The following is a 25233-nucleotide window of genomic DNA, read 5'->3' on the forward strand; positions in this document are numbered from 1 at the left end:
AACGGAGACGCTACGGGTCTCTGAAAATAGTGACTTTATTTTTCTTACAAATGTTCAATTGTTTTTCACCACTTCTAAAATAACCTAGACATATTTGGCATCTGCGTCCTCGTACTGACCTGGAGAATCATATTATCAGCTCAAGCGTTAGCATTTAGTGAACATGGTAAAATAAAAAACACAAAAAACTATTTTGGGGGAATTTTGCCATTTTTTTTTTTTTTTTGTCCGTTTTCCAGTACACGACATGGTAAAATCAATGGTGTCGTTCAAAAAATACGACTCGTCCCACGCTATATTGATGGAAAAAAAAAAAAAAGTCATGGCTCTGGGAAGAAGGGGAGGAAAATCGCAAGGTGGTGAAGCATTGAAATTCACCTTTCCCTCTATCTCCACCATCCTCTTCTGTGAGTGACGGCCCTGGCTTCATAGAGCCAGAGAAGGGCAGCAGGCAGGTGGGAAGGTGTATCTAAATGATTGGCCCCACCATCAAGCACCTGTGCTTGGTTTGAACAGTCATTCTGTGCTGACACAGTCCCTTTAAATCCCCGGCAATGTTATTATACAGATATAACTTTCTGATCATTTCTAATAAAATCATGATGTGTTTATTAGATTCGATTTTGTAGGCGTGGGGAGATAATTCACCTTGAGGGTCTCATTCTGAGCCTTCAGCCACACACTATGGGATAGTCACTTGTACACCATGAATCTACAAGATTATTCCAGCAGCAGGATACAACAGAGCACGGCAACGGCCCCCAGAATCTGCACAGAGCGACCTGCGAGCTCGCACCGATGTCCGTGCGATTCCCAGAGACGGCAGCCGAACAGGCTGATCAATGGATTCACCGATGTGAGAGCGCCCTATCTTCTCCAGCGCGGCTCCTGGCAGGCAGAGCGAGCCGATCGCCGATGTGACAGGAAGCGGAGCAGGCAGCAGTGCGGCGGGCGGCTGTTCGGCGGGCGGCTGTGCGGGTGCCGGGGTCTCTGTGTCGGGGGCTGCTCGTCTTCTCGGCCATGTCGGAGGATCGGGAGGTGTTCTTAAGAGCTCGGGGCAGGACGTTCACTTCTTTCCGAGAAGGTAGTGACGTTCCCCGGCGGCAGAGAGCAGGAGCTGGGCTGGTGTATGCGGGTCAGCGGCTCTGGGCTGCAGTCAGTGCAGCACTACAACTCCCAGCATCAGGGCATGCTGCAGAGCTATAGGGGGCAGATTGTGCCCACTCTGTGGGCTGCTGTCAGGTATATGAGCCGCAGTGACTGCATCCTGATGGGTGATATAACATCTGTCACTATAGGAACTGTGTAAAGCCCATGTGCCCCGGTGTTTATTATTTCAGTGTCTCACTATAGGATATAGCAGTCTGCTGACTTTCCTATAGGCGCAGTTCACATACGCGTAAAAAAATGATCTGATTATCCTCAGGATTGTTCGGAGTCCCAGCGATCAGTGAATGAGCCCCCTATCCTGTGGTTAGGGGGCAACTTGCGATTCTGGGAAAACCCCCTTTAATTTTTACAGGGCTGACAATATCAGCTGAGTGCTGTACTCATCAGCTCCCGCCAGCCCCATAGACATTGTGCCGTGAAGCACTACAAAGGGCTTGGGATTGGCGGAGTTACCCCGGGAATCAGACCTTTTATTTTCAAATCTATGGGTAGCTGATCTGTCCTTTCTGGGATAACCCCTTTAAATAAACCAGGATAATTACTTTATCCCATTAATTTTCATGACTGGTGTTAAAGGGACTCTGTCACCTGAATTTGGCGGGCTCTGTTTACGGTCCGATGGGCGGTGTTTTCTCTCCTTTCATGCACCCCTTCCTTTCCCGCTGGCCGCAATATTGTCTTGAATTTGATTCGGTTTCCTCCGTAGTACACATGTGCACAATGCAGTCTCGCCTTGCGCACGCGCAGTATGCTTTGCCCAACTGCGGGCAAAGCCGAAAAGCATTAGTGCACATGCGCCGGCGCACTATGTCCCGGATCACAGCGAAATACTTCTAGGAAATAGTGCGCCGGCGCATGCGCTCTAATGCTTTTCGGCTTTGCCCGCAGTTGGGCAAAGCATACTGCGCGTGCGCAAGGCGAGATTGCATTGCGCACGCGTGTACTACGGAGGAAACCGAATCACATTCAAGACAATATTGTGGCCAGCAGGAAAGGAAGGGGTGCATGAAAGAACAGAAAGCACTGCCCATCGGACCGTTAACAGAGCCCGCCAAATTCAGGTGACAGGTTACCTTTAAAGAGGATGATGTAGACACTAGCGGCAGCAATCATATGCCATGTACCACCGAGATGACAAACTGCTACGAGCACTAACCGTACCCGTCGTTAAAGTCAACCTTTCATTCTTATATCATTGTAGACTAATAGGGCATACGGGCACAGATTTGGGTATGCAAATGGCAGCATAGTGCCATAGTCGCAATAGTGCCTCCCTTACCTTTAAATGGAATATCTCAGCAGATTTTTGCTATGTAATCTCATAGCAGCCTGATTCCAGTGATGTTTTGCTATTTCAATACAATCAGTGTTTTATCAGCAGGAGATTACTACAGGACTAGGTGTCTGGTGCTTCTTAGTCCAACCCCACCCCCAGAAATAACTAGTATCTCTCTGTCCCTATACATTGTACACAGAAAGCTGTGGTGTGGGTTATACATAGCCAACAACTGAGCGCTGCTAAATTTGCAGCAGAGAAAACTATGACTCCTTCATAACTGCTGCACCCAGTAATCGAAGCGCCTCATCACTGGAATCAGGGTCTCTGTCCATACATTAGATTACATGGCAAAAGCCTGCCCACAGATTCCCTTTTGAGGCGTAATCCTCGCGGGAACGTGGCTGAAGACCCCCACCCAGATTGTCAGTGTACTTAGTAGCCCAAGTGACAACTTGTCCAATATTTTTCTGCAGTTTTGTTTTTAATCATGTTACGTGCGTTCACTATATATTGTCTATGTGATCTAAGAGCTGCACTTTCATCTGCTTCTATTAACACAATGAGAAAAGGTGGATGAGGCAGAAAACAAGCATTGCAGTGGGATTTCGGGAGCTGGTGTCGTCTTTTTCTCCTGCTCTGCACTAACCTCACCCCGCCGGAGGCCTCAATAATGCACAGCTAGATTGGTTTCTCAGCATGTCACTGCACCTCTTTCAGGGAACGGGTTATTTCGGAGGCAGAAAAGACACACAGAATTGAGCGCCCCGGGAATGATTTCACTTTGTTTAATAGAAAGGTCAGCAGCTTCCAGATCTGCACCGTTCTGAGCAAAGCTCCTTTTTTTAGTAAGTGTAGGCTTTCCATAATTGGATCTTTTGTTAAAGGTCCCGGAGATGAATATTCACAATCCTATTATTAGTATGTAATTACTGTAAGCCGCCACTTACTGTAGAATATTCTAACTTTTTTTTTTTTTTTTCGAGATGACGAGAAGGAGTGGAAAGGTCCATTCTTCTTCATCCAAGGAGCAGACCCGCAGTTTGGGCTCATGAAATCTTGGGCGATTGGCCAATGTGACTTTGGAGGGGATGAATGGGAGGAAGAGATCAAATTAACGGAAGAGGCTGTGGAGGCCATTAATAAGATGTGTCCCAAACCCAAGTTCCTTGCTCTATGCGGAGACCTAGTTCATTCTATGCCAGGTAGGCGATAAACACTAAGGGCCCTGATTCATCATACTTTTTTTTGTCTCGTGGTATTCATTGACATTTTGTGCACAAAATACTTCAAAATGGCACACTTGGTTCACGAATTTTGCACAAAATCAAAAATGTTCTTTATTTATTACTTTATAGTGTTTCCTTGTTACCTAAAATATCCTTTCTAAATATCTATCCTTACCCTCTATCCACTTTGGTAACTAGCTTTTTTTCACACAACACCCTCTTCCTATCTAGCTAATCCCTAAATGTGTTTTTTTTTAATGCACTTCCTGTAATGTTTTGTTTCAGAAGAGTCTCGAATGTGATGTCACAGGAGGCTGGGGCTGCACTCGCTGCCTTTCAGCATCTATCACACAATTTATGACCAATAGTGGATCCAAAGACCCATACTAAAATAACCAAAACTTATTATTAATCAGAGGCTCCCAAAAATCAATATAAACCAATAATGGACTTTTTAAAAGAAAATAACACTTTAGAAAAAAAAAAAACAATGTATATACGAAAATAATTGTATTAATCACAATTATAAATGCACAAAAATATGAAGAAAAAAATTAAATGCCCCATTAAAACCCAAAAAAAGAAAAGCGAGTGTGGTCAATGGTATATCATAATTTGGCAAGAGGCAATAAAAAAAAATATGCAGGGTTCTAAAGTACATGCACAGAATCAATCAGACGCACAATAATCAAGCGACCATAAGCATTATTATAGTGTAGTTAATGTCACTCACTGCTTCTATCACTGCCCCGATGATGATTTGTTTGATGACGGTGGTAGAAGCTGTGGGGCAGCGCTGGTATCACTCAATATTTCTATCTCTGCCACCCGACGACATCTTGTTTCAGTTAGAAGATGGAAAAATAGAAGCAGAGAGCCGACGCTGCACTCAACTTTCCCACAGCTTCTATCAGAATGGATCCTGGACTTCTTCAGAGGACGATGATGCAAGAAACTGTAGTATGTAACTGCAACGCTGCCCTGTGGTGATTTCCTGTTCCATGAGGTGCGATGGAAGCTGTGAGGAGTGAGTGCAGCACCAGCCTCCTGTGACATTGCGTTTGAGAGGAGTCTCAAAAGTGACATCACAGGAAGTAAAGTAAAAAATACACATTTAGCCATTAGCAGTATAGGAAGAAGTGAAGGGTATTGTACAATAAATCTAATCAGAGAAGTGGTTAGAGTGTAAAGAAAGATTTTTAAAAAGGTCATTTTAGGTACCAGATTTTTGCCAATTTAGTCACATGTATGGCTTTAGTAATGCAGTTTGCAAAAAATTCTAGATGTCCATAAAATCACTGGTGTGGTGGGGGAAGTCTCAAGTACATTTATGCGCAAATGTTGCAGCTTTTCTTTTCTTTCTTTTTTTTTTAAAAAAAAAGTCACAATTATTGAATGTAATTAAAACATCTGGAAATCGCCAACAATGGTGGAGGGCACATATAAAATAGACTTTTAATAAAGGTGCAAATTAAAAGAATGGAAAACACCAAAACCTGGACAAAAAAAGGTACCACTGCAATACTGAATCCAACCCTATAAGTCATATAAGGAAGAATACTAATAATTGGGTGTCTCAGGAAGACAACGTATCTAAAAGCAGTCAACCTCCAACTTTCAGGCAATTGATGCAGATGTAGCTTCTGGAATCCCAAGCCACCAGCTGCTATAGAAGGGAATGGGTTAGTTTCCCGCCGCAGTTCATGTGTGACAAATTCAGCTTCAAATAAATGCCTATGTAACATTTTGGCCGATATAAGTTACCGGCATCACCTTTCAGGGCTGATCTATAGCATTCTATAATACTGTATATCTGCCCCCAACCCGACCTGGAAGAGAAGAAAAACACACACGCACACACACACTATATATAATACATATACACAGTGTGTATGTATGTATAGCAATTTTATTATTATTTTAAGACCACCATGGCGACTTCTCAAAAGTTTAACACCAGAGCACCCCTTCAATTATTGTCTGTTAGTTTGTGACAGCTGCATATATATAGGTTCTCTTCTTACCTATGACACTGCACACTGTAGCCCTGTCTTAATGGAGCCCTGTCTTACTGGAGAATTTACAGCAGCTAATTAAGGCGCAGGTAATTACAGCACACCAGGAATCCGGGCTAGCGGTGTAATCAGACTTTTAGAATATTGATAGGTAGACAGTCGTATGGCTTAAAATAAACTTTTTTTTCCATTCTAATTGAGAACCCTCATTTGAATATTAATTACAATGTTTTTTTCTCGCCATTTGACACAATTAATATTTATAATTACTATAATATGTAATGTCAGAGAACCCAGCTGGCAGCAAGGTTTTTAATAGTAGAGAATTATTCCTAAGCATCTTAATAGCAGGAATTTTCTCAGAAAAACTGTCCTTCGTTTATATGTTTTAATAGGATATTGAATACCAAAAGAGGGTCCCCAGTACAAGACCCCTTTTATGAGCCAGAACAGCCAGCTACTCAGGAAGAACACTTTTTGTGTGAGTTACATGACTGTGCAGTTATTCACACACAGGCTTGGACTGGCATACAGAAGAGCAGGAGAATCTTATGGTGCGCCCCTGTGCAGGAGTAAGACATCATCCTCTTATATGAGCAGTACTTGGCCCAATATATCGTATATACTAGAGTATAAGCGGGGGCACCTCATTTTGCCATGGAAAACTGGGTAAGCTTATTGACTCGAGTATAAGCCGGGTATGCATTGTCCCCTCATCCCCATGGCTGTCCTGGTATGCATGGCTCCCCCATGGCTGTCCTGGTATGCATGGCTCCCCCATGGCTGTCCTGGTATGCATGGCTCCCCATGGCTGTCCTGGTATGCATGGCTCTCCCATGGCTGTCCTGGTATGCATGGCTCCCCCATGGCTGTCCTGGTATGCATGGCTCCCCCATGGCTGTCCTGGTATGCATGGCTCCCCCATGGCTGTCCTGGTATGCATGGCTCCCCATGGCTGTCCTGGTATGCATGGCTCTCCCATGGCTGTCCTGGTATGCATGGCTCCCCATGGCTATCCTGGTATGCATGGCTCCCCCATGGCTGTCCTGGTATGCATGGCTCCCCCATGGCTGTCCTGGTATGCATGGCTCCCCCATGGCTGTCCTGGTATGCATGGCTCCCCCATGGCTGTTTTGGTATGCATGGCTCCCTCATGGCTGTCCTGGTATGCATGGCTCCCCCATGGCTGTCCTGGTATGCATGGCTCCCCCATGGCTGTCCTGGTATGCATGGCTCCCCCATGGCTGTCCTGGTATGCATGGCTCCCCCACGGCTGTCCTGGTATGCATGGCTCCCCCATGGCTGTCCTGGTATGCATGGCTCCCCCATGGCTGTCCTGGTATGCATGGCTCCCCCATGGCTGTCCTGGTATGCATGGCTCCCCCATGGCTGTCCTGGTATGCATGGCTCCCCCATGGCTGTCCTGGTATGCATGGCTCCCCCATGGCTGTCCTGGTATGCATTGCTCCTTATTCCCTATCCTTGTATCAATGGTTCCCATTAAAAAAAAAATGAAAACCATCCTACTCACCCTCCTGCGCGCCCTCGCAGCATCTCGTTGGTCCCGGCGTCTGCAGCTCTTCCTGTGCCAAGCGATCACGTGGCCCCACTCATTAAGGTAATGAATATTCCCTCCACGCCTATGGGAGTGGAGAGGCATGCATATTCATTACCTTAATGAGTGGGGCCACGTGATCGCTTGGCACAGGAAGAGCTGCAGACGCCGGGACCAATGAGATGCTGCGTGGGCGTGCAGGAGGGTGAGTAGGACATCTTCTGGAAGCCAAGTAAATGTATATATGAGGTGGCGACTCTAGGTTCAGCACCTGTTCACACTGAGTCTATGTTTGGATGTGCAGGTCAGGTTTTTGAAATGTATCTTCTGGAAGCCGGCGGTTGTGAGTGTTAATTAATATTAATTTCTCTTTAGCAGCAGCACAGGCTTTAGCCACAGCCACAGGCTCCTGCCTCTGGGATGATTGACTTGTGTATAAGGCAAGGGGGGCGTTTTCAGCACAACAAAATGTGCTGAAAAACTCTGCTTATACACGGGTATATACGGTACTTGAATTACTATGTACAGACAAAGGCGACATCTTATTCATGTTGGTTCAGGACACTACTAACCTGCAGACTAACCCCATATCTGAAGGTTAATAGCGTTTTTTTCCATGAACGGTTCCCTTTAAAAGGGTTGTCCAATAGATAAATATACCTATCTTTAATCCCTAACACCTTTTGTATTTTCTATATTATAAAAATCTCTACTGTGCTCCAGATACATATAATCCCTGTCGCTTTTTTGTTATTTTTTTTTACTTTACTTCCTGTTATGTTTCATTTGAGGGAAGTCTAAAACTGTGTATCACAGAAGGATGGTGTGGGGAAACGGGGGGTCGGTAGACCGCATGGACTAGGAATCATCTCGCTGAACACCGTCCCGCCTTTTAATGTAAGCATAACGCTACTCAGACAACACAAGTTGAGGGTAAAACAGTGTGGCAAAGCATTATTGAACCACAAAACAGGCAGATAAAACATAGAACAGTCCCAGCACAGTACCCCAGATAGTGCACATTATAGAGTCTCACCCTACCGCTGACCTGTCGGGATAATGGCAGAGCTCCCAGGGTACACACAGAGAGGAGGTAACGACAAGCGTAGGAAGATGACATCCATTGAGTCCATACTAGGTACAAGGCCAGTTGACACGAGAGTCGCAACCTGGCTTATCCGACCATCTCCATGGACCTTAGGCAACCTCACTTTCTCCCAACATATCCATGGATCAGCGATGATCAGTGGAGCTGATCAGTATCCTTCCAACCGGTGACGAAAACCCGTAGGTTGTTTCATATAAAATGGTAGATCTGTGTCCCTCGTGATGGTTCCATGATAAATTAGCTGCAGTCCTGTCTCTCGATCTTTGGGTGTTTTGCAGAATGTCCGGCTGTCTTAGTCACTCTGTCTCTTTATACAGAGGCATGTAACCTATTTTTAGATTTACCCAGTGTCCTTCAGTCCACCCTCACAGATAAGAGGAAGAATGGTGATGACCAAGTTGCCTTGTTTATGTAATCTATTTGCATAAATTTTCCTTCTCTGTTTGAAAAATCAGCAAACTATCTGGGCTAGACAATGTATAATTAGCTTATCAGTAAAACTCACTTTTCATCAAGAATAAGAGCACACTATGTTATATCAAATATCAGATTATAAGTCAATGTTCCAGGCTTACACAAACAAAAGTCTGTTTTCTTGACCCACCAGTCAACACTTAAATCCAATAGCCAACATACAGATAAAAAGTCAATTCTTCTTGGTTTGCTAAACATAGTAGTCTGGGTAATTAGGATATAATCTGGTTTCTTACCAGATGGCCTACAGTCACTTCTTTGCAACATCTGTCACACTTGCTTACGTTTTTTAGAGTTTTTTTCTGGTGGTGGTATGCTTTCACCCCTCCTTTTCAGACTAATGTTCTCAGTCAGCTTCTGGGAACGAGGGGTGAAAGAGCATGACCCCAGGGAAGACTCTGAAAAAGCTCTGTTTGAAATGCAAGCAGAAATTTCACATACTGTGCTCCAGAAACAACAAATGTGAATATCTCTGCAATGCAGCGACACAGCACAAAACTGAAAAGAGCTCCTAAATCAGGGGAAGCAGCTGTCACTTGACTATTTTACATATGGCAAAAAAGCTTATCGCTCAATACTGGTCAAAACAGTTTGTGAATAAAGCCTGTAATACTTAAATGAAAAAAATATTGAGATCAGAAGTTAGTATAAAGAATTGTTACAGTGACCCTAGATCTTCAGCCTTTCCCTCACCTACATTTTCTTTGGCCAGCTTAAAAGACTGTCCTGTGACCAATTATTTTCAGTTTCTTCTGTTGACGGAAGCCCCAGGTGATCAGTAATAGCACCATGAACTCTTGTTTTGACCCCACTTTGAACAAGAGGCACTTATCTCCGTTCTTAAGGAGTTAACTGATGATCCGCTTTGTGCTAAGTAAGCTTAGCAGTTGAGTTGTCGGTTTTAGAGTCAGAACGTAATACTCGTGTTGACAACATGTCTGATCTTATGTCCCATCTGTCCTGAGGCTACCTGGTTTCTCTTCTTATCTGATATGAAGCTTAGTGATGAGCATCTATAAAAATAGGGAAGAAGTGAAAATAAGAGAAAAGACTGAGTTTTTTTTTAAATGCAGAATAATATGGTTTAGAATATGTATAACTCTATAGTTTGTATATATGTATTGGCTTATCCTTGTTGTTATTCTTTATACAGCTTATGTAGATTATTTACATTCACCCCCAGCATGCAGTGCAGCTATAAAACGATCGTTACCGATGACAAGTCAATTAATTCTTACCAAAATCTAGTCTAAGCCATCCTCCTTGAGCCAAGCACTGGAGCAGCACAGATCTCTCTTCTAGCCTCCAATCTTGTTGGTTTTACCTTCACTTACAGTTTAATAATACTAGAAATACTGAGCATTCTCTACTTTGGTTTAGCCGATCCCTCCTGATTTTAGACCAGTAAACATCGAAAATTATCTTGAAGGAAGCAGAAACATATCAGTATTCCCACTATTCTGTATAGCGCATCGGTAGTGCGCGGGAAAAATAGGAAGTCAGTGAGGAAATCTTTAGCCAATAGCTGCAGAGCAGGAAGTGATGTCAGAGAAGAGTATGAATTATAGTCTTGTACAGCTAAATAATAGTTAAAGAGGTTGTCTGGCCTTAGGCTACAAGTCTGCAGTCACTCTGCGACTGCATCCTTGTGAATCCTCAAAGTACGCATGCTGTGAGGATTATGTTGCAGCGGAAGCAGCTGGCGTGTGACCACAAGTATGCGATTTTCATACATGCGGTCACGTGCCGACTAGATGGGCACGGCCTCGCTCAATTCAAGTGTATAGAGTGAGGCCGGATACAGTTTTTTCTGAATGTGTCAAGTATGAAAATGTTATAATTTGTGGTCAAATTCTTTTCCACTCCCAGTGCTGTAGAATCCTCACCGTGCATGTGATATGAGGATTCACAAGTCTGCAGTCAGTTACTGCAGACTTGTAGCTTAAGTCTGAATAACCTCTTTAAAGGATTGGTCCAAAACCGTGTATTCGCCAGAGTCGGGTACTGCAAGTCCACTCCTAATAATTTGAATAGAAGGCGGATGTGCGTTTCCCGGCCGCGGCCAATACACAGTTGACGGAGCTGTGCTGTTGAGCTACATAGCTGTTTTCATCAATCTAAGACCGAAAATAGCTTATCGGTGGGGGAGCTGGATGCTGGACCCCCACTCATCTGATGTTGCTGATCTATCCCCAGGATACGTCCTAAATATAAAAGTAGTGGAGCAAAAGTTTAACAAAACCTATATAACAGAACATCTGAATCTTAACAGTTGTCCATTGTGGCCAGAGGGAAAATTGTGTCTAAGTCAGTTTTTGGTGAAATCGGTAGACCTCTATCAACTACAACTTTGACTTTAAAACTTAACTAATTATATATAAAAAACTATTATACTATGTGCTATTAATTTATTAGATGTACAGGTTGTTGTACAATTATTTTTCATAGGAGTACACGAAATATAGTTTCAGTTCCCATATTACAACGGTAAATTTGCCATTACTAATAATTAGGCATGACCTATTTCTGAAGGAGCTGGAGTCGGAAGTTTGGCTTACGACTCTACCGCCCTGTTTATAATGCGTCCTTGGAGTTACGATGCTGATATGTTTGTATTCGTGCCTCACCAGTAAAATGTTGATGCCACATTTATCCGTGTCTTCGTTCTCTCAAGATTTCACAGCTCATTAGCACACAGATCTCAGCCTTTCTTGAAGAACTTGTTTAAAAATTAAGCTCATGTTTGCTTTCACCCGCGAACTAGATCTGAACTGATTGAGGTCGATATGATAACAGTAACTGCGTGATTGTGAATCCCGACACGAGCCGAAGCTTCTTCATCTCTAAACTCGTTCTTGTAAATGAGCAGTTGTTTAGAAGGAATAAAAAAAGAAGGCATAAAGCTACTAACGTGGTGGCCTTAATCCAAGAAAAAAACAAAATGAGCACATACCCTGTAGTAAGTAAATAGTAATAGTACATGTAAATCACTCGGTTTGCTTAGTTAACGCTATTTTGATCAAAAAAGCATAAAAGCCATTCCACCACGACAAGGTGTACCCAATCGTGAGTGACCTATCCTTTCTCTAATAGGACTGCCCCGATTGGGTACACCTTGTCGTGGTGGGATGGCTTTTACACTTTTTTTTTTGTTAATCAAAATAATACAGGGTATATAATCATATATATATTTTTTTTTTTCGTGGGTTTTGTCTGTGAGATGGCCACAGTGTGAACGTGTTCTTGCTCATTGCATGTATACCTACTTATGCTCCTGCTCATGTCTTTCGTTTTGCTTTAAGAAAGTGGCCTTGCGTCAAACAACCAGACGTGAATTTTGTATGGGTTTTTAATATTCATGTGGGTTTTTTCTGATTAATCCAGTTTTCTCTCATGTTCCAAAACTAAACACTTACTTATCAATTTGGATGTTTCTTTCCAAGGAAGTGGGAACGGGGATAAAAAGGAAAACTGCGCAATTTGAACATATATTTAGCAAGTTTCATTGATCGATAGTGACGATATCTAAAATTGCCAAGAAAGATATATAAAAAAAAGGCACTAAAATCTCTCTCCATTGCCACCAAGCTTGCCCCATAGAACATAACACCCCCGGTTTGATGGGATCTCAGGTACTCACCAGAAAAACATTCAATAAACCATAATCCTGCGAAAATAAAGAAAAGGTGACACTCACCATCCCTTTAAAAAGTCTTTTTTTCTATGTCCTTAAAACATGACCACGATAGAATGGAGTGGACGATAGACGTAAAACCTGCCAATTTGGTGTGGTGGTGAGGTTTACAGAGCTCATGAATATGGAGGACTACCTGGCAGCAGGCTTATTAGTCCTCTAGTTATAAAATCATTTGTATTAGCAGGAGATTATCACTAGAGGACCAATAAGCCTGCTGTTAGGTAGTCCTCCTCATGAGCTCTGAAATCCCCCACCACCACCAGATTGGCGGGTTTTGCACACACTGTGCATGGGCGGAATGCTGCCAATCAGTGGTGTGGGGGCAGGGTTATACAGAGCTCCGCATTCAGAGAACTGCTAGATCTGCAGCAGATAAAGCAGCAATTTTATAAAAATGACAGCAAGCAGACGAGTAAGTTATACATTGCTGGAGTCGGGGTCTCTGTCTCTCTATTATGCGTCTCTCGGATTAGGTGGCAAAACCTGGTGACCTATTCCCTTTAAATGAGATCACTGGGCAGTGTCTACAATGACCTACTGTATATATGGGCATGCAAAAAATTGCAGTAGTGTCCAAACGTAGTTGATGCTTAAAAGTCTAGCCACTGATTTAGTAGGTTATATGGGGTCTCGTTGGTGGGAGTGGAACAGTTGTCCTAATTGTATGACTAGAACTGGTCTGAATTCTGGGAATCCTCCATTGATCCTAAAGGCTTGGCCTCTTGTCTGTACCGCACAGATGCCCGTTCCTATCCTAGTTGGAGAGATTCTCGTTTATCGCCATGTAGTCGGTGTCCTGAATGTCTTTGTGCATTGCAATCAGACAGATGGGCTGTGTGTGGTTACACATGTATAGTACGTGATTGAGTCATTTCTGAGCATGTCATCTTTAATGAAATGTAAGGGTCCAAGATTCCCAGATCTCCAGGTTAAGCTGACCCCACTGCCATTGAATTCAACAGGACTACGATAGATATATCTGTCCTGTATAATTTACAGATCTGCAAATGTTCCTGCTAATCCGAGTGGCTGCAGCCCCGTCATTCTAGTGATCAGTTAGGGAACCCGCTGATAGATCCCTAATGGGTCAAGATATGCCCACACTGTGATCTGTACATGATGGCTGCTGTGTATCTATATTGTATTCATGCGCTTTGGATCTTCTGTATCTTTCTCAAGACAGTAATTGCATCTTGTTGCTCTGCATGCCGTCATGTACATCTTGTTCCGCCACAGTGCCAAGCGTCCTGAGATCGTCAGCTGTCGTTCCGCAATACATGTTGACACTGATAAACGCTTGTTAATATATTGTGCTGAAGCACATCATAGCTAAATCCTTAGTGGAGCTCCGGTATCTAAAGGAGAACCCAGACTTAGATATTGGCTCAGTGTAAATGAATGGTTTAATTTTTTTCTTTATTGTCCTGTGGAAAGTCCAGAACGATTGTCCAGTTACAGTTACTTTGAGGGTATGTGTACACGTTCAGGTTTTTTCGCGTTTTTTTTTTTCCGCGATAAACGCGACAAAACCACATTAGAAACCACAGACTTATGCATCCTATCATTTAGAATGCATTCTGCAATTTTTGTGCACGTGTTTTTTTCTGTGAAAAAAATGCATCGCGGTAAAAAAGCAGCATGTTCATTAATTTTGCGGGTTTTTCGCGAAAAAACGCAAAAAAAAAATGCATAACCGCGCAAAAAACGCAAAAAAAAACGCATACGGATTTCTGGCAGAAATGTCCGTTTTTTTTTGTCAGGAAAATTTCTGCCAGAAATCCTGACGTGTGCACATACCCTTAGGGCGCAGTTAGATGGCCATATAAATCGGACCGAGATCGGAACTTGATGCACGGACTGTCCGGCGGCTCTCCCGACACAAGCGGGCCAGCTTCATGTATTTCTGTGCAGCTGTCGCTCTCTGGTTGGGAGAGCCGCCGGCCAGTCCGTGCACTGCGTTCCAATCTCTGTCCGCCTTATACGGCCGTCTGACTGCGCTCTTAAAGAGAACCGGTCTGGAGTTTTAGGTGTACCAAACTAATTACATTGCTGTGTGGTTTATGAGAAAAAACGAATTCAATTCTTCCTTCCTGGCTGCAAAAGAATAGTTAATCAGTGAGAAAATTAACTTTGAATCTTTATTATAAACTAGATTGTGGCCCGATTCTAACGCATCGGGTATTCTAGAATATGCATGTTCCCGTAGTATATGGACAATGATGATTCCAGAATTCGCGGCAGACTGTGCCCGTCGATGATTGGTCGAGGCAACCTTTATGACATCATCGTCGCCATGGCAACCATTATGACATCTACGTCGATACTGTGCCCGTCGCTGAATCAGAAACGTGGGATTTCTACGTCCTTTGACATCATCGTCGCTGTGCCCGTTGCTGATTGGTCGAGGCCTGGCGGCCTCGACCAATCAGAGACGCGGGATTTCTACGTCGATGCTGTGCCGGTCTCTGATTGGTCGAGGCCTGGCGGCCTCGACCAATCAGAGACGCGGGATTTCCAGGACAGACAGACAGACAGACTGAAAAACCCTTAGACAATTATATATATAGATAGATGGAGTCTAGAAGTGCCTCCCGGCCAGTGCTGTCCCCGTCTAGCACGCTGTCCCCGTCTAGCACGCTGTCCCCGTCTAGCACGCTGTCCCCGTCTAGCACGCTGTCCCCGTCTAGCACGCTGTCCCCGTCTAGCACGCTGTCCCCGTCTAGCACGCTGTCCCCGTCTAGCACGCTGTCCCCGTCTAGCACGCTGTCCCCGTCTAGCACGCTGTCCCCGTCTAGCACGCTGTCCCCGTCTAGCACGCTGTCCCCGTCTAGCACGCTGTCCCCGTCTAGCACGCTGTTCCCGTCTAGCTCGCTGTTCCCGTCTAGCACGCTGTTCCCGTCTAGCACGCTGTTCCCGTCTAGCTCGCTGTTCCCGTCTAGCTCGCTGTTCCCATCTAGCTCGCTGTTCCCATCTACCTCGCTGTTCCCATCTAGCTCGCTGTTCCCGCTTAGGAGGTTTCCCAATATGGGAAAATCTTGTTAATGTGCACAGCACTCTCCCTTCTGTTAACAAAAAGATTACTGTATGAGATTGCTTGACTATTACCAGTGAGGTATCAATCGATCCCATTGGAAAGACGCTACTTGGTGAATAATTCAGACGTTCGAAGCTCTAGCTTAGGGATCCAACCTGTCGCCCACGAACCACCAGGATATCTATGATTGCGGACCAACACAAATTTGTATGCCTAAAGTATTATGAGATTATTTCTGTGACTACTTGTCACAATTTGTACACATGTGGGGATATGAGGTTTCCAGTGTGTTCTCTTCCAAGTGCTGACCATAAAATTGACACCGTCAGACATTGTCTGCTCGTGGTGAACTTGGCAAAGCGTCAATTCTCAATATTTCAACATGCCATTGCAACGTTATTTAGAAGCGTTCTGATTTGATTATTAAGAATACTTCACATCTCGGCAGCTCATCACAAATTGCCCACTACACTTTACTATTGGCTTTCTTCCTGACCCTGCAAGAGCAGCTGAGGAGGCAAGAAGGAGGAAGTGGGCATAAAACTTGGAGAAAGAAGACAGGCTGAAAACGAATGAAGGAAGTCACGGAGAAACCAGAGGGGAAGTAATCTGAAAGAGGCAGGAAAGAGGATTCATAGGTTATAAGCTGCCTGGCGGTCGGCATTGCAAAAGAAAGCCAAAGCCAATATTTCAGGAGAGGCCATTAATAACCAAATTCCCCCATCACCCCCTTGGCAATGACCTCACTCCTAGGCTGCCCTATCCACACTGTTCCGTGTTGGACTGGCTCACTCTTCTGGTGGACCCAAAACAGGCCTGTGTTAGAGGTGAGGGGTTGGGGTTAACTATTTAGTTGCTAAAAGTTCCCATCTCGAAAGAGGCCACTGGGCCCTCCCGTCTTAGAAAAAGAAACTGCACTGATAATGCCGTGATAGTTCTCCATAATGGGTGTAGTTTCTAAGGGTAGAAGGATCTTTGATGACAGCATGGTCACTTGACTAAAGGTCCTTGTGCGGCCCAAGTTAACTCTTACAATGTGGCTCAGAGCTGCCAAAACGTTGGCCATCTTTTGTTGCATGTGCTGGAGATCGGCACATCCTTGATACCTCATTTACATAAACATTTACATTTTTCTCAGTGATGGCAAATTAATTTATGGAAAGAAAGACATTTAAACTTTGTTTTTATTACTCTATTAATGAATGTAATTTGTCTGGGGACCCTAGAGCTTCAGGCAGGTTTTCTCCACCCATTCCTGTGTAGTATACATTGTCTTTTTCCCTTAAGCTATACGTTGATGCAGATTTTTTTGGGGGGGCTATGAGATATTTAATATTTAAATTTAGTAACCAAACAGCAGTGAATCTAAACATCTGTATTTCAATAATGCAGGAGATCTGTATGGCAGAGTCTTGTGTAAGAAGCTCTCCGGAATGAAAAGTCTTCTGCATTATTTAAGCTGGATCATAAGACCTATTGCAAGGGCCAGTGTTGACAACGTGCACATTAGTTGGGCACAATATGGTAATCTCCTCACAATGGCTGCAGAAGTAACCTAAATTAATGCGGAATACTTAATGTCTTCATTATCTATTTATTGTCACATTGAGGACTGTTGCACATTAGCGTATACCGTACACACAAAATGCTTTGCAAGTTACCTAATATGAGGATTCTCATTGCTTAGGCAATGGAGCTTTCTTATAACTAGAATTTCGAAGCAATGCCATTGATATGTACTGATAAAGTAACTGCACCATCACGTACCATAATTTGTATTGGATCAGTACGTTGCAGGACTGTGGAGTCAGTATTCATTTTGGTGGAGTTGTTATAAAATGGACCGACTCTGACTCCTAAAATATATAATACATTGGGTACAGTAGTATAATGCAGGATGTGCTGTAAAAAAAAATTTTGGAAGAATTTGGGAGAGTTATGAAATGTCCTATAAATGTCTGTTCTGTTCCTGATCAGAAATGAGCCAGTGCTGTCGAGTCGGGAGTCTGAGTCGGAGGTTTGGCTTATCAACTCCACAGCCCTGAAACTATGTCTCTTTTTAAAAGGGTTGTCTCATGATGAAAGTATAATTTTAATGAATAGATCTTGGAAGAATAATAAGTAATATGTTAAAAAGAAATGCTCCTGTTGCTGAGATCATATAAATGTGCTATGTACCCTCTTATTAGCGGTGTCTGATCATGTAGAGCTGCTCCAGTTCATGTTTGGCAGATACCACAATAGCTGTTAAGGTGAGGAAGCTTAAAGGGAACCTGTCACCCCAAAAATCAAAGGTGAGCTAAGCCCCCCAGCATCAGGGGCTTATCTACAGCATTTTGTAATGCTGTAGATAAGCCACCGATGTATTCTGAAAGATGAGAAAAAGAGGTTAGATTATACTCACCCAGGGGCGGTCCCGGTACGATGGGCGTCGCGGTCCGGGGCCTTCCATCTTCTTACGATGACGTCCTCTTCTTGTTGTCACGCTCCGGCGCAGGCATACTTTGTCTGCCCTGTTGAGGGCAGAGCAAAGTACTGCAGTGCGCAGGCGCTGGGCCTTTCTGACCTTTCCCAGCGCCTGCGCACTGCAGTACTTTTCTCTGCCCTCAACAGGGCAGACACAGTACGCCTGCGCCGGAGCCGCAGCATGACTACAAGGAGAGGACGTCATCGTAAGAAGATGGGAGGCCCCGTACCGGACTGCGACGCCCATCGGACGGGACCGCCCAGGTGAGTATAATCTAACCACTTTTTCTTATCTTTCAGGATACATCGGGGGCTTATCTACAGCATTACAGAATGCTGTAGATAAGCCCCTGATGCTGCTGGGCTTAGCTCATCTTCGATTTTGGGGGAGACGGGTTCCCTTTAAGAGAGTATACACATGACACAATGGGGGCTCGCAGGTGCTCCTTTCTTTGAAGTAACACATTTAACTGCCTGTTTTATCACAGGAGCTTGTGTTTCTGCCTCCTCTCCAGCCCACTGTGCTCATCATAAATGAAATCGGTGATATATCAGCTCAGTGGCCACTGGGACTCGTCAGTCGCTGCCATCATATATGAAGAGCTCATGGGGCATGAGGCATGGCAGAAATGCTTGCTCCTATGATCAAACATGCAGTGAATTGTGAGCTCCAACTGTGCGATTTATATACTCGCTTATCATAAGTGACTTATGTTTTCTCCCCTGGCCAGTAGCTGTGGTATGTGCCAACTATAAACTGGAGCAGTGCTGCTTGGTCGGACACAGGGCAAACAAGACAGTACATATCATGAAACTTTTATCTTGGCACAGGAACTTTTTAAATATTAAAGATCTATTAATTAAAATTAACTTTGTGGGACAACAATTTTAAGCTATGTCTATGAAATCAGAAGTCTAATATCAAATACAATGCTTAAATGGGAACTGTACTGTACCTTCAATAAACTGTACATAAATTAGTCATACAAGTGAATTTAAGAAACTATATAATATATCAGATAGATATACTTTCTCCACTCATTAGTTATTTCCTCCCCAGCGTCCTGAATTCAGGCAGCTCAAATCCATCTTGCTCAGGGCAAGATGTACTGTCGTCAGAATGAGGTTTAAGATTACACAGCAGACTAATCTATATGGAGATTGGAAGGGGAATGAGCAGAGTTAGAAACTAGCTTATCCCATGTCCTGAATTCACAGCTACTCTGCTCAGTACTGCTGTATAAACTCATCCATGACTCTGCTGTGTTTGTACTATCAAAGGAAAATAGAGCAATTCCTTTTTCTGTATGTTTGGTGTGTAGGAGACTACATTGCAGCTAGTCGTCTTCCACCAGCTCAGAATTGATTGCAAATTAGAGAGGGAGCGTCTGTAAAACAGTGGATACAAGTTATATCATGATCAGAAAGTGTTCTTCCTCATGAACACATACAGGACGGCTTATTAAGAAAAGTGACTTGAAAGTATAGGTCCCCTCAAAATACCAGTGTGGACTTAGAACATCTTTGCATAAAACAGTAGTACAAGCAATAAGCAATATATCTTTAAGAAGTATGCTTCTTTCTCCACTTATATTCCACTCCCACTATACCGGTCTTTTGTACTCAAAATGCACTCTAAAAATTGGTAAAATTAAACTTTAAGACAAGCCTGATGAATTATCAGATTACAGATGCCTATTAAATTCTCTGGGGCAAGGAAACGAGGAGAGGAGCATAGTGAGAGACAAACATACAGTGCTGTTACTTTCTAGCAACTGTTTACCTAACCCCAGTGTTGGATTCACAGCTACAATGCTCGGTAGTCATTGTTCTGTTCCATGCTGATGCAGCTTCTCCTCATGTTCTACACTAAGCATATCTCATGTGGAATCACATGTAACCTTCTAAATTTATGGCTGTCCACAGAGTGAGAGCAGCTGCTGCTTCTTGGTTTTGGCTTATTGCTCGTGGAGTACACTTTTTATATTTATTTTTTTTCTATGGCTTTTGGTGTCTCTAAGGTTGAATATTTGATTCACAAACAGTTCTTGCTTTTTGGCTTTGAGCTGCATCAGGCTGAGTTCATATCAGGTTTCACTATTTATCCTTGACTTTGTTGGGAGCGTCCATCCGAATCCCCGAAAATACCTCTGACTGTTCCATTGACTTCAGTGAGTCATAGCCAATACAAAACATGAAGCTTTGGACTCTGTTTGACCTCGTTTTTGGCAGTATCTGCCTTTTTACGCAGACACAATACTGCATTCAATGATTTAAGTTGTCAGCTGCAGCCTGTACATAAGAATTACCGTACTTTTGATTTTACTTGATTGGGATTTTACACATTAATAGCCTCGATTCAATGGCGATATCTTTTCGTTAAACCATTAACCATCTATAGAGCCGTAAAGCATAGTGTGTAGTATGCCACATCGACATCCATATAAACAAGCAGGAGTACAGTATATGAAAAAGTTCCATTTTGACACATATTCGATTGCTCATTATAGGAGTTAGACACTATGTTTTTATCAAATGCATTGGGACATCATTTTGTGTCGATTAGTCTCCAGTTGAAAAGCACTCTGCATGGGAAATAGGCTAATGGACAGATCTGGTCTTTTGGCACTCGTCAGCTGCTATATATGTACTTGCTATTTCGATCTGCCTCCATTTACTTCCTCTCTCTCTACTTAGCGCTTTTTATTTGTTTCTTGGTAAAGGGCGGTGCAGTGGTGATGGAACATCTGCAGTGCTCACAAGCTCTTTCCTATTGAGCTTGTATGCACTGCACTGAAGCTGGCTGGATCACTGGAGAGCGCTGTTAGCGCCTAATCCTGCCCAACTTCAGCCCCACAGCACTTCCATTGCTGCAGAGGCAACGCTACTTTATATAGGCCCATCGGGAGCGCATCATCCCAGTCAGGCTGTTGACATTAAGGCTGCTTTCACACATCAGGTTTTTTGTTTCAGGCTAAATCCGGCTCTCAGGAGAAAAACCGGAACCGGAAAAAATAATAACCGGATCCGGTTTTTCCCCCATTGACTTGTATTAGCGCTGGATTGCGCCGGATGGCCCAGCGTTCCTTCCGGTTTGATGCCGGATCCGGCGTACACTCGATTCCGGCGTCTGGAAAAAAGTCTATTGTAACGTTTTTTGTCTCCGGAGAAAAAGCCTGAAGCGCAGGATCCGGTGGCCTGATCCGTTTTTTTAAACTGAGCATGCTCCAATTTTTTTTTTAACCAATAATCTAGATAGGCTAGCCGGATCCGTAAAAAAAAATGGATCCGTCGCATCAGTTTTTCACAATCTGCGCCAGATCCAGTTTTTCCAACGTTCGCCGGATTTAGCCTGAAACAATAAACCTGATGTGTGAAAGTAGCCTAAGTGTGTCAATTAACCAGGAAGTCAGCAACCTGTGGAAGCGGTACTATGAGAAGGACCCTTTAAGATTTCAGTGCCCTACTTTCCATGAAGCAATATAAATTCATAGAAAGCCTCATTAAATTTCCTTTTCCTGCCCTTGAACTTCAGTAGAAACTTTAAAGTGATGCTTGTGGTAGTCTGTGGCCATATCTTTGGGAGGCTGTCTTACTCTTAAAGCAGTACCCATCAATGTGGAATGTGAAGGAAAGGACTACCACATTAAAGTCTAGAAAGTACAGTAATTTGCCCTATTTATAAAGCTTTTATGCTAGAATTATGTCATAAAAAAACTGTGAAATAGATTTTGCAACTTTTGGAGTTTTCAACCCATTTTCGCCTAGCTCCAACTAAGTCAGCGGGCCTGCCGGGACATGGCGACCCCTCAATAAATTTGTCCATGACTGGTGTAAGACTTGCGCTGCAACCTGCAGCTTTATCAAGATCGGCGTGAAAATGACATCCTTGATGAATCAGGGCCAGTGAGTGTAATATAATGCTCAGGTATAGATCACATACAGGTGTAGCATTTTCTGGTGGTTAGACAAGACCGTTGAGATCAGTGATTGACGGCTGTGGAAGCGGTAAGCCAAACCTCCGACTCCTCAATTTTCCTGACTGTGACTCTAAAGCATCGATCACTACTGAGCATATAAATTAAGTGCAGTGCAGATTCTTCTACATGACTCCGACCCCACAGCACTGGTCACTACTGAGCATGTACATAAAGTGCAGCACAGATTCATCTCAACTACGACTCCACAGCACTGGTCACTACTGAGCGTGTACGTAAAGTGCAGCACAGATTCATCTCATGTAAAAGCTGAGATCCTTAAATGAGGAACAGAACAGACCTTTATAGGACATTCCATTACTTTCCCAAATTCTTATGAAAGCATGTTTAGCATATCCTGCATTGTACTGCTGTACCCAATGTATTATAGATTTTAGGAGTCGGTCCATTTTATACCGATACCGACTCCAGAAATCCGACACCACAGCCCTGATGATTAGGGTATAAAATGTTTAGTAAACCTCTTAGAAGGGCAGAAATGTTCTCACTTTACCCCTCTCTACTAGAAGTGTCATTGATGTGATCCACAGTTCCACAGTTATTTCGGAGGTTTTGCCCTCATTACTACAGTGCAGGCTTTGGGTTGGCTTGGTGAGAGGGTACAGTTTTTCATTGTGCAGGGAGACTTGTAGGTCAGGTAATGTTCTCTTGGCATAGAAGTATGCAGTAGCTCCCTCCAAAAAGAATTAAAGCAGCCTTCCTATTGTAATAGCTACTATCTAAGCTAAAGGAGTTGTCCGGGACTTTTACATTGACCTATCCCTAGGATAGGTCATCAATATCTAATCGATGGGGGTGCATATCTGCCCCTTTTTCAAATTAGTAAGGGCGAATATGCAGTACCCAGTTTCGACACCTGGAACGGCTGATCGGTGGGGGTGGCGGGTGTCACATCCTGAGGTATCAGGTATTTATGACCTAGCCAAAGGATAGGCTATCAGTCTCCCAGACAACCCTTTTTAATGACTGATTTCTTTATGAGCCTTGCAACCTGACAGAGTAAAGGTCAAACCTGAATCTTCGTTACAATAAAGGGACATCTGTCTGTGGGCATCTTTTGTAAAGATGACCTCCCTTCTTCTCAATAAGTTCTCGATAAGCCAGTTAAGGCTACGTTCACATTGGCGTTCCGCCAATGTGCGTCGCTGTTGCGCCGGCGACGCAGCGGCGACGCAGCGGCGACGCGCCCCTATGTTTAACATAGGGGACGCGTGCGTCGTTTTGGTGGCGTTTTTCGCCACGTGCGTTGTTTCCGACGCTAGCGTCGGACGCAAGAAAACGCTACATGTAGCATTTTCTGTGCGTCCGATTTTCGTCGGAAAACGACGCACGCGTCGCAAAACGCGCGCGTTTGCGCGCGTTTTAGCGTGCGTCGCGCGTTGCGTCGCCGACGCACGGCGGCGCAACGCTAATGTGAACGTAGCCTAAGTTTGGCAGAGATGACACTTTTGCAATTATTTTTGACCCTTTATCCTATAAACATTTGTATCATTCCTGACAAGTGGCAATGTCCTTTAAGACAAAGCAGCAAAGATTTTTTATTTTTTTTTTGTTCCTGTGCATGATGTAAAAGCCAGGAGGGATGAATTAAGGTGAAGTTGTCACATTTAAAGGCAAACCTTTCTCCCTTGCACGGCATAGTAATAAGAAGTATGAGGGATTGTTATCAAGCATGACATCTCATTAAAATCCCTGCATGGCCTTGGGTGGTTGACGTGTTACGCTTTAATCGGATATTGTGTGACAACTTGGATACTGAGGGATGTACGTCTATAGAACGGATCAACAAACGCATTTTCCCAGGCTCCGGATACAGGACATTTTTGTTTCAGAAGTGGATTACATGGTATTAAAATGCTCAATGGTGAGGGAAACATCTGCATTATAGCTTGATAAGGAAGAGGCAACGTTTCCGGGAATGGCTGATATGGTGAAATGTCACATTTCCTCATGTAAAATGAAAAGGGCAAATCAAAAACATGTTCTAAAGTGTTACTTTCCTTGTTCGACATATATTCCATGTTCCAGGTGTACTCCATTAGAATTGGACCCTAACTCTTGTAGTTCATCTCGCTATGTGTCAGCAGACCTCAAAATAGACGGGGGAAGAGCAGGGCCCAGATCTGACTGTTTTGCCCGTAGAAAGCTATATTGACAGGATGCACAGCCCTGTATGTACAAAGTACAAAAAAAATAAAGCAAAACCAAAGAAATGAGCCGCCACACCTGTTGGTAAAAGTACAATGTTTAGGTGCGCATTCACACTGTGTCCATTAACAGACAAGATATGCAATGAGAAAATACCCTGTAGTAAGTAAATAGCTATAGGATATGTAAATAACATAGGATAATTACCGTAATTGACACTATTTTGATCAAAAGAGCATAAAAGCCATCCCAGTGCAATAATCAGGATGGACCTTAACTCTTGTAGCTCGCCTCTCTTGTGTGTCAGCAGACCTCAAAATAGACGATGGCAAACGTGAAAAAAAACTTTCCAACATGGTATGAAGTATTAAAACAGGACTTTTAATTATGATACTAAAATATATAAGAACAAAACATATCAACAAAAGCAAGCGTGGATAAAAAAAAGGGAGGGGGGACACAGGTCTACGCATTTTGAGCTGACCACTCTTAATCCAGGCCTGAATGTTTTACACTTACTCGTAGATAATGTTGGCTTGCAGAGCGGAATAAAACTTTTTTTTCTCTGATCGCCCATGACGGCACCACGGAGAGAGGGGATCCGCCCACCAAGGACAGGAAACCTACGGATAAAAAGGCGGTACCACTCTCCTGCATCAGTTGGTTTCCTGTCCTTGATGGGAGACCTACGGACTTACCGGTTCAACGTTGGAATTCCGGGGCCAACCAGTCCAACTCAGGCAGCTGGGGTCCCTCTGCCTCGGCTGGGGTGGTGACCCGAAGCACCACCGCTGGGGGCTAGTGGGCCTCTAGGGTGAGTGGGGGAGGTGATAAGGAGTTCGCGGTCACCTCCCCAGGTAAGATGCAGCAGCGGCAACATCCAGGGGGGTCCCTCTGTGGTTGCGGGAGGTGCGGCGCGGCCCTCCCCTAGCGCGCGTCAGCCTGCACACTGCACGCCATCGGGCATGCAGAGCCGCGCGGTAGGGTCTGCATAGGACCGGGGGTGCCGGTCAGCAGCGCCATATCTGCACTCCGGGCGGCCATCTTGAGAGTACGGCGCTTG

The 25233-nt window shown here is 43.9% G+C and overlaps 1 protein-coding gene across 1 annotated transcript in view; it reads left to right on the top strand.

The window, feature by feature from the left end:
• Positions 1-904: 904 nt before the first annotated feature.
• CPPED1 (calcineurin like phosphoesterase domain containing 1) overlaps positions 905-25233 on the top strand; it is a 112300-nt gene continuing 87971 nt past the window's right edge. The window contains exons 1-2 of the mRNA XM_069734081.1: positions 905-1084; positions 3433-3651. Of these exons, the coding sequence (XP_069590182.1) occupies positions 1021-1084; positions 3433-3651 (283 nt within the window). The 5' untranslated portion in view covers positions 905-1020. The remainder of the gene's footprint in view (positions 1085-3432; positions 3652-25233) is intronic.

The sequence above is a fragment of the Ranitomeya imitator genome, chromosome 7 (genome assembly GCF_032444005.1).
Source record: "Ranitomeya imitator isolate aRanImi1 chromosome 7, aRanImi1.pri, whole genome shotgun sequence".
NCBI lineage: Eukaryota > Metazoa > Chordata > Amphibia > Anura > Dendrobatidae > Ranitomeya > Ranitomeya imitator.